General features: G+C 39.8%; 1 protein-coding gene across 3 annotated transcripts in view; it reads right to left on the minus strand.

Moving 5' to 3' along the window:
* The window catches only part of EPHA3 (EPH receptor A3), a 217,397-nt gene that overhangs the window by 79,943 nt on the left and 126,619 nt on the right, over positions 1-10,835 (minus strand). For all 3 annotated transcript variants that reach the window (XM_026842010.1, XM_026842000.1, XM_026842020.1), the window contains exons 3-4: positions 2,722-2,877; positions 1,910-2,245 (exon numbers count right to left, since the gene is read on the minus strand). In XM_026842010.1, the coding sequence (XP_026697811.1) occupies positions 1,910-2,245; positions 2,722-2,877 (492 nt within the window). The remainder of the gene's footprint in view (positions 1-1,909; positions 2,246-2,721; positions 2,878-10,835) is intronic.

Here is a 10,835-nt window from a genome sequence, read left to right on the forward strand (position 1 = left end):
CCCCCCCCAAGTTAAACCCTTAATTATTATGTAATCTAAGATCTTCAGAGTTTCTTCTCCTACTTCCCACCTCATTATGTATGACAGTAGCTAAAAATATGCCGCTGGTGTGTCCCTTTTGTGGTCTAATCAGAAAGGGAATGCAAGAGAAATTGCATTTTTGTAATTATGCTTTAAAAGATTACTTATATACATATTTAAGGCCTAATTTCAGCAATTTACAGAACTTCTAGGGGGATTCTAATATAGTGAACCAATTGGCATGATCAAGAGATAGCACAATTAAGCCTGTAGTAACCCACAACACCTAAATGTAGCAAAAATGAACTATGCATAAAAGTAGCAAACAAACAAACAAATTTGCTTAAGCAGCCTGTGGGTTGCATTAAACGAAGTTGCTGTTACCAGAAATGCACTGACTCTGCCGTGTCACAGGAACTGTGTGTTTCAAAACAAAATCAAAATCCACCTTGCATCACAGTGCAACAGCAGCCAGCTCTGGACCCTGGGGAAGCACACTGCAAAGCAGGAGGCCTCTGCAGAGAAATACCTTTCACTGATCCTAGACAGGAGCATCCCCAGGTGATTTCTAACTGCTACGGTGATGAACAGGCTGAAAGGCAATATCGCTTGTATAAAATAACAGAAGAAAAGAGAGCTACTAAACAAAGGTTGTTCAAGTCACTGACACAAATCTCAAAAAAATGTAATTATAACAGTAGCAGATTGTTTGGAACAAGCATAAAATTCAAGTTTCAGAGCTGAAATCAATGCCTAGATGAGAAAGAGATCACGAGAAGATGTTTCAATTGGGTAGATTAGCCTCTGTCTGCCTACTGCATAGTTAGACAGTCCTCCAGAGCACTTGGAAATGTAGCGACTGCTGTCAGGAAACAGTCTGTTCTTACATTTATATGCCTCCCACTAAAGCTGATCTGTGATCTGAGGAGAAGAGATATATCCTCTATAGTGAAAAACACTGCAATAGTGTAGCTTACTAGAAAACGTCTACTTAGAACAATGTTTACTTGGTTTGTGCTTTGAGGAAGACAGAAATGTAGGTATTTTGGGGATTGGTGTGGGATACAAGGAGGTGGGAGAACTACAGAAATTTCAGGACCTAGTCTTTTTCTTCACTGGAAAACACTGCTCCTAAAAAAAGGGTACCTAAACAAATGCTAGAGAAGAGCCTAGATTCTTCACATCTTTAAGATAAATGGAACCTTGTCAAATGAGAAGCAAATGGTAGAATAGTGCAGCAGTGACAAAAGCTCTGATCCAACAGTCAGGGCATACTGCTGTGCTCATGCAGGGACTCAATGACTTTAATAAGTCTCCACAGAAGCAGAGCAGTCCCTTTGTACACTATCATCTACGACACCAGGACCTAATTCAGTATTCAGCTCCACACCCCCATCATGTTGGCAATAATTCAGAGCTGGTGAGACAACTTGTAAAGGGGAAAAAAAAACCCCAGTGTTTTAAACCTCTCTAATTTAATGTTAGCTTTTTACGTGTCTAACATCAAAGCATTTTTTCACTTCTATTTAATCAAAATTAATCACTAAGATTACTACAGTAATTTATGTTGGAGATTATTGAAATGAGTGTTTTATTAAATCTGGTTTTATTAATAAAACACATTCTGGCTAAGGAATCATATGAGTCTGCTATTAGAGACTGTTAACTGGGAACTGGGAGTTAATCATAACAATCATGCTGCCAAGCCCTTTGACAGCAACACACACTGGGTTTGTTTCTGCTTTTACTTTTACTAGCATATTCAAGTCAATTAGTTATCCTAGCACACAAGCAGTCAGAGTAGCTCCTGTAAAACAGGGAAAAGAAACAAAGGTACTACAACCTCAGTAGTTTTGAGCAAAGAAAGGGTAAGCAGAAAGAGACTCACCAGCCTGATTAGTTGTGATGCTGACAGCAGCAAACTGTCTGGAAAGTGTACTCAAGTCAGATACCCCGTTGACTGCATCAATCTCGAAAGTGTAATTGGTATGCGCCAAAAGGTCCACTACTGTCACTGTGGTGTTGGTGAGTCCAGCCTGACGGGGTAAGAATCGGACATTGTCGCTGCATGGCTCACACATCTTGATGTTTCCTCCACATTTTTTGCAAATGATGTTGAAAGTGACATCTTTCCGACCTCCAGTGTCAAGAGGCCAGCTCCAGTCCAGGATAACAGACGTCTCATTGATGTTAGAGATAACATTTCTTGGAGCAGATGGTGGTCCTATAAAAGGAAACAGGAAATCAGAGGGGTGAGATTTTCTGTAGTGCTCTAAGATGGACTCTAAAAAGGGTGCAAAAATACAAAAGTCAAAAACATAAATAACCAAACTCTCCTAGTTATTTCCTGTAGAGAGTCCTCAAATATTTCATTGGCCTACAGCCCTAGACCATCAAGGACCATGTTTTCTTATAGACAGACAGTACCCTCAGGGTGCAGTTCAGGACTGAGGGCTGAAAATATCAGTAGCAATTTAAAAATCCTAGCTCTCCTTCTCAACTCTGATAGTGAACAAGGAGAAAACAAAAACAGAGACATAAACCCAGCCCACCAATTTTTGGTAGCCTGCCCAACATGTAAGAAGACATGGGAGGCAGTGGATGGCTGACTGCAGTGGGACATGAGAGAAAGCAAGCAAGCTGCTAAAATAGAGATGGAGGAGCAAAAATGACAGCCCCGAGCATAATGGTGCTACTCACTGGTGCAAGCCATGGATGGAGGGTCTTTCTCAGAGCGAAAGTAATTCTTTTCACACCTGCAGTTCAGAGACGCATCTTCATAGGTGGAGCTGTGAGGTGGGCATTTGGCACACTTCACATTGCCAGCAGAAGCTTTGTAGAACCCAGGTCGACAAGCTGCAAAATAATAGGAGTATAGTTTTAAATTCCATGGACATCTCCTCAATTTTAACATGTGACTTTGTTACTGCCCTGGGACCTATCCATATGCAGATCATGTTTTGCAGACATTTATGGTCTAAAAATACAGATTTTTCTCATCATGAGAAAGCTGATGGAAATAAAACATCTCGGTAGAATGGAGCTCTTCATGCATCAACTTGAACTTACATTTAATTCTGCCTGGAAAACAAAACAGCGTATTGCATCATTAAGAAGAAACATTTTCTATGCTGCATTTTGAGGACTTCACTTATTTTTCTTCTCCTTGTGTTAATTTACCAAACCACTGGCCCTATCCTGCATAAGAAGCTAGCTTTATCCTCTCTCTGCTGCCAAGGTTTGCTTACAAGGGCGCACTAATTGCAAACTACGTCTCTCAAGTTCAGCAGGACTAAGCAAGCCAAAACCAATAAAATAACCTGAACAGTGAAAGATCTATTCCATTTCTCAAGAACCATGCATCAGGCTCAATGAGCTGCTTCTGATACTATCAGGAACTCTCATGGCCTGTACGAGGAGGATGTTTTTTACATTAACCCAGTCTCTAGAGACGGTGCTTGAACCCACAAAAGCTTCTTCGGACAAACTCTGGGTGTAGTGTTTCATTAACACTGGCACAATCCCTCTGTTTTGACTCCTGCTGCATTTTAGACTGATTCAGGACCATGTTTGTATCAGAAGAAAACAGCCTTTGAAGTAAGTTACAGAAATGAACAATTTCACAAAGAAATTTTTATGAAAAACCCATGCAGTGAAATAACACTGTTGACTTCTAAGATGCTATCACCAGCCAAAAAAAAAAAAGAGACCAAAACCAGATAAGAATCAGTAGACTATACTGTTCATCTGCTGCTTCCCCCCCAAGACATGTGTCCTTCTCCAAATATATAGAATTTACCAAGTAAAAGCATTCTGTCTGACACTGGTCACCAGGAGGTCTGTGCTCAAACCTACAGCATCCATACACAAGCAGACAACATAACAACAGGGAGCACATATTAAAATGCATTCACCTTTAGCTACACTTTGGTTCCACAGCAAACACTGCCTGATGCACAAGCACACTAGGAAAACTCCAGTATATTCTCATTACAAATATAATGTCAAAAACGAGTACTACAAAGAAAAACACAACTTTTTGTGTCTGAGGCCCAGACAGTTAAGCTTAGATAAAATTTCCCAGGACCTGTCACTGAACTAAGTGCTAATTTGAAGGCAAAAGAATGGGTTCAACAGTCTTAGCATAAACCTAAACAAGGACACACTTTTTGGTTTTGCTTATAGAGATGAACTGAGTTATAAACGTAGTATAAAATCCAAGATACAAGACCATGTGGTCATTTGTGTTCATTCATGCACTGCCCAAACAGAAAAGTGTTTGGATGGGCAGCGTGAGGTAGAAAAAAAGTCAGAATAAAAATCCCAGCATGTCTGTAAGTGATGAAGAAGAGAGGGAAGCTGCAGCATTAAACTGGATGTTTAGCTTCCACATTATTGTCTATAACCAAAAACTAACTGAGTATCTGGGTTAGACAAATTTGTTGATTAGTTTCTGGTGCCACACACCTGAGTGAAACGCAAGTAGAGAGAGAGAACAAACCCCTGTACAGTTGTCTGTCCTACTCTGATCTTAACATCTTAATAAAGGAAACCCTCTTCACACTGCATCAAACACAGTGTGAGAAGCGTGAAAGGCTTCACAAGGAAGCGCTCATCTCAGCCACTCTTCAGCGCTTCGCAGCCCTTGCAACTCAAGCTCCTGGCTGCACCTGCCACCTCCGACTTCCACACTAGCAAAGGAAAGACACCTCCTACTTGTAGTTCTCTCCCGAAAGCCCTGAGGAAACAATCCTGAGTTTGAGTCTCTAAGGCGGGGGTCCAACAGGCAATCTGTGAAAGCAGGATTGCTAAAAATGACCTTGTGGCAAAGTTCGCAGAGCCTAGTGCCAACCTGCCTGATCTGGCACAGCCTATCCTCCTTCAGACAGCGTTTCGTGTGTTTCCACCCCCTCAAAGGCTGCAAAGGTGTTTGGGGATTTCTGTTTAACTTGAGAAAATAAAGGAAACCTAAGCTACTCTTAAACACCTCCACTAGGTGAAAATGCAGCAGGAAACTGTGTTGGCCTTTTTGGTTTTGTTGTTATTGTTGCAGCCTTTTAAGACTCAAATCTCATTCCCTCCCAAATGTGTCCTACCTACAGCAAGCCTCCTGGGTCTCCCTCTGCCTGACAGAGGAGACGCAAACTCCCCTCTGGCCACTGCACAGCTGTTCCTGGACCTAAGACGAGGAACCAGTCAGAAAAGAACAGATGCCAATCTCGCTCTTACCAGCACAAGTAACTAAGGAAACACATTAAGGAATAAACATCACACTACATCTGTCCAGCTCATTACAAAACTTCCTGTGGAAGCTTACTGACAGGTATTAAACTCAAATGGTTTGCTTAATCATATTTACTCAGCTTAAAGGGACATTTTTACATTTATGGGCAAGCACGGGCGAGACAAATATGTATTTATGAATGCATACAATATAATTTTTTTTAAAATAATTTTATATACTGATTTACTGTAAAGATTGGAAAAAGATGAATAACCTAAAACTGAACCCTTGTCATGTGGTTGGTCTTCCCAAAAGACAGAATTTCCACTGCTTATTAAGCATAATTTATTCACAGCATCGTAACATATGAGCATTCATTTACAGCATGGAACTACAGTAAAACTATTTATTTTGGATACTTTCAAAGCACCTACCACTAACATTTTCAGCCTGCGTAAGAAAAAGACAGATTTTGTGGGGTGAGAAAGAGAAAGGAAGGAAATCAAACTACTCCTTTAATAAATGTCAGTCTCGTCCCTCAGGTGAAAACTTGTAGACCACATTTAAGTAAAGGTGGTGGTGGTATGGGGCCAGGGAAAAAGGGAATAAAAAAGAGAAGCATGCAGGAAGCATGTTTTTTTTTTTTTTTTTTTTTTTTTTTTTTTTTTTTCTTTCCAGGGGGACAGGGATTTCATGATTTCACACTTCTGCTATCGCGGTACAGAGTGAGCAGTTGGGGTGGGGGGATGAGCCGGTCGTATCCCTGCTGCCTTGGTATGCCCTAGCAAGGGCATCCCAATCTCATGCCTTCCCCTCAGGCTGTCTCACACTTTCTGTCTTTGTCTGTCAGAGCAATTTAAAAATATTCACAACTGCAGCCCAAAGGAGAAAGAAAAATGCAATTATACTTGAAATTGAAGCTTGGAAAGAGGGGTGCCAATAGAAAATGTTGTCAATGTACTCACTATTATTCTTTTCCTAGTCATTTTTTAATTCTGATATGTAAGAGGAAGAAAGTGAAGCCTTTACTTCAAAAGGCATTCTTTTTTTTTGTGTGTGTGTGTTAGAAATATTGGATTACATGAATTGATGGAAGAAGGTTTGACTTTTTGAGGTGAATACTATGGCTCTGGTTTCAGTCATATTGAAAACAGGAGGACTAGCATAGGAAGTCTTCACAGAATCTGTAATCTCAGCATGGGAACCAGCTGTGAACAGCAGTTACTTTTTTTCAACATCTTCTTCTAAAAGCTAAGAAATTTTCCTTTCCTTCACGAGGGGTAATGATGTGAGAGGAAGTAGATGCAATGGGACAGGAAGAAAAACCTCTTGGTACACTAAAAGTAAGTAAAAGAAATCTTGAGACTTTTTACATACATGATATAAACTGTACAATGCTTGTCTAGTTTGGCTTTTTCAGGTCTCCTCACATCAGATGCCCAATACCTGCTGTCCCTGGTGACTCCTGTGATAAATCCAAACTACAATATTATTTTAAAATGGTATGCAATGTGATTTCAGTCTCTTTTATTTGAGTGCTAGCCACACTGACTTTATCAAAGTCACCTACTGGAAAGAATTTCAGGACTGCAGTTGTCTGTGTTACCATATTGAAAATGAATTTCCTTGAGCTATAACTGATGAGCCTGTCTCAGACAGAGAGTAGGGAAAGTTATTTCAGTGAAAAAAAACAACAACAAAACAACCAACAGATACATGGAACAATCTATGGTAGTTACCACTTCAAGAAATGTCACTGTCTTTTCCACAGCAAAATGAATTTTTCCTTTGACCTGTTTGAGATGAAAACATGGTCCTAATTATTAGGGTTGAATGATTCATTTTAATTTGAATGAATTTTAGATTAAAACATAAAGCTATTAGTCAATAGGAACATTTTAGTATTCAGGCTCTGCAGCCCCCTATACAAAGAGCACTACCACCAATTCCCAGCCACAAATATCAGCTAACGACCTGAGCCCCTGCTGCCTGAGCAGATCACTTCCCAGCCTTGGTACTCCAGGCCTGACAAGACCCATTTCCCTGTACAAGGTCAAAGCAACTCTTTATTTGGAAAATGAGCTGCAGTCCCCAGTCCTAAAGGAACTCTGCTTTTTGTGCTCTGAGGTGTGATGCTTCTGAGGCAAGACTCAAGCATTGCGATGCACTGGAAGCAGATATACACAGCCATAAAACCAGGCGTGCAACGGGCAGCATCCACCAAGCAATCGAGTGTTTCCTTCTGTTGTTCATCTGCTACTCGATAAAATAGCCTGGGAGCGAAATGCCATTGTGGCACTAAACTGCAGCATATAGAAAAGAAGCGAATTCAATCATAAGCCTGTACAGCTCATGGATACCTTAACATTTCCTTCATAGCATGTGTTAGGAAGATGGATGACAGCGACCCTGTGACAAGCCTCCTGTCCCTGTCCCCTGGAGAGAAGACAGGGAAGCATCCCCCATGCGTGTGGTCCATGTTTGAGAGTTTTTGCAAACCACTCTCACTGTGAAAACAGCAATGCCAGTGAGCAGTGGAGGTGCTTATGCTGGACCTGAAGCCACATGGTGACCTTTGCCTGTGCATGTGTGCTGGGAAGTGACTGGCTCACCTCGATGCCCATGGAGAGCCTTTCATCTTTGCAGTGTTCTCAAGTCCCTTTTAAAAGAACTTACCACGGCTCTTTTTTCTTGCTACGCATATTACAGTCATGCTCTAGAGATGCTAACAGCATTATGTTTATCACCAGTAACAGAATTGCACGTTCACCCACCCATACATACACGCGCATATGCAAAACGAACTGTAACACAGCTGTCAGCTTGTGAAAACGTATAGCATAACAAGCAGCATAGATTAACCTTATAAAACTTTCAAAACCATTTTATAATCTTTATATTCTTTATATTTCTTTCCCTTCTTGTGCTTTTTTATATCTTCGAGAAACAACAAAAAGGTGAAAATCGTGATTAACTTTGAATGAAGATTTAAAAACTATTCATTTCACACTTCCGTCATAAATTATATCCAGCCATACATGTTAGTCTTGCTATGTTAAAAATAACGTTAGATAGATAGAGTATAGTTCTGGCTCAGATATATGAAGTGTAGAGAATTAAGGTAGAATTCTGTCCTGAGTCATCCCACCCTCAGTTTGGATCACATGTCATTCACAACACTGAAGTTGTCTCATCTTTTCCTCCCTTGTTCACTACAGAACCCTGCTCAGCAGGAAACAATACTTTATAATGTACGTTTCCTACAAAATCCCTCAGAGCAGGGAAACCATCTTCAGCAGCTCCCACTGTCCATTAGTATATGAAAAGCCACATAATCTACGGCATTCCATATGTGCACATCCTCTCTCTCTCTCTTGGGTCTCTAGGTACCTTCCTGCACACCGACCTAGCCCAGATAGGCTTCTAAAAATTACAGTGTATTTTTGATTCTTATTTCCATTGAACTTAAGGCACAACTTTTGTCACCAGATCTGAATAAACAGTAAGACACCACTTAAGGGAGTAAGTCTCAAAGCTAAGTACTACCTTACAGTAGAAATAGAGGTACAGGGCTGAATGTCACTGCTATACTTTGACAACTCCCTGTGAGCGCTAGGGAGGAGAAAGAGGAGGCAGTGGCAGGGGCAGCCTCTATTCTGTTTGTTGGATAAATAAAAACTTACAATTATTCTTAGTGTTCTCTGTATTCTTACATTGCTTTCCCTGTAGTCTTCAGCACACTATACAAAATACCTGAAACAATTACAAAACAGGTAGTGCTGGGACCAGCAGCAGAAGCAAGCTAGCCATTTTTGCTAAGCCTTACAAGCAAACAATAAAATCTCAAATTGTCTTTTCTATTCATGAGACATACTTTTTACTCTGAAAATGCAGACATAAACCAAAATGTTGCATTTTAAATGCTGAAGTTTATTCCTAACACTTCTTTAATTATTAGCTGTGCAATAGTGCTGGAAAAATGCAACTATTTATTACTATAACTTATCTTTGAGGGGGAAACTACTGCAGAAGGAAACATGCATCATGTATACTTTTGCATCTCTAGACTGGAAAATACAGTAATCACAGCCAAAGGTGCTGACAGTTTTGAAGAAGTACTGCAGCTATCCACTGCTAGAAGAAAACAACAATTAAAACATGCAATTTCTTTCCTATCCCTAAGCCTTCTCCAACAGTAAGAGGTCAAAAATCTGAGGGCTCAGGAAATGATCTCCACTCTTTCCAATGCCTCCAGCCTTTGTGCTAGGAGGATGGACCATGCGGTATGCACGAGGCAAGGATTCAGTGCAATGTGACACTGAATTGCCTCTAGAAAAATACTGTTTGGATTCAGAACTTTTCAGTTTTTACACCTGAAAGCTGCTGCTAGCACAAAAAAAAAAATAAAAATACATTCAGTAGTATTTAATCTTACTCATGAGTAAATTTTCTCTTTTTCCTCCCCGCTTCATACTTTATAGTGATCTGTGACCTTAACATATTTTAATCAGATGCTTTTTAAATTGGCTTTACTCCCAGGTCAAGTCATTCAGCAGAAACAATTCCTGTTCTTTGTTTAATAACTGTTACTGGCAGACATATTAATTATATGTACATAAGAGATAGCTTTATCCTGAGGGAATAACACTGCACCTTTCAACTGCAGTCTGTAATAGCTCCACATTATGCCTTGCAGGCTTCTGTATCTCTTTTTATGAAGTGCATTACAGCCGTGATTGCTACCAGCAATATTGTTCAAAGTGCAATGTCAATGATAGTAGGTCTAAAACACAGCATTACAGCAAAGATGTTCTTGCTTGTGGGTACACAGATATCTTATTTCAAAATACATAAGGTATTTCAGCTTATTTGCAGGCACTTTTGGGGAAAAGAAATCTTTCATTAATAGGAAAACATTGAGAACCACAGCCTTGATTCAGAATTAAAGTAAAATAAACAAAGTTCTACCTTCATTCCACCCATACTCAGTAAAACACTTAAACAAGTATTTAAACAGGGAATTTAATAAACCCATGTTTATAAGCACTGTCACTTTCCCTAAACAAGATGTTTTCCTGAAGCAAAGCCTGGACATACTACAATGTATTAAGCTATCATTTTGTCAAACAAAGAAATTCCATGTTCTGTTTTTTTTTAAATTTAATTTAATCCACACAGAGACAAAAAATAACTTCCTAATTCAAGAAGCAATGTAAAAAAAAAAAATCTAAATTAAAGAAATACCAGGAAAAAAATCCTCACCAGTACCAACTCAAACAGGAAAAAAAAAGTTGTAGAAACACGCACACAAGGAAGTTTGAAATGACCACTTGTCAAGGATAAAAAGTAAAGAGATACTTTTTCCTTGAACTAAAATTACACTATGGATGCCTCAAGAGCAAACTAGATGTAGGATCCCAACAGCTACAAACAATAAATGTTTTCTAACATCAGGCCAAGCGTACCACAAAGGGATAACCGTGGTACTGGTCTGGTCTTTTCTCAATCTCCCCTCTATATGCCTGAACATTTAAAAATCCAAAACCACAAATAAGAACAATCAACCCCACCCACCTCCACCCCTCCACCC

Source organism: Athene cunicularia (assembly GCF_003259725.1).
Source record: "Athene cunicularia isolate RWA chromosome 1 unlocalized genomic scaffold, athCun1 chr1_part1, whole genome shotgun sequence".
NCBI lineage: Eukaryota > Metazoa > Chordata > Aves > Strigiformes > Strigidae > Athene > Athene cunicularia.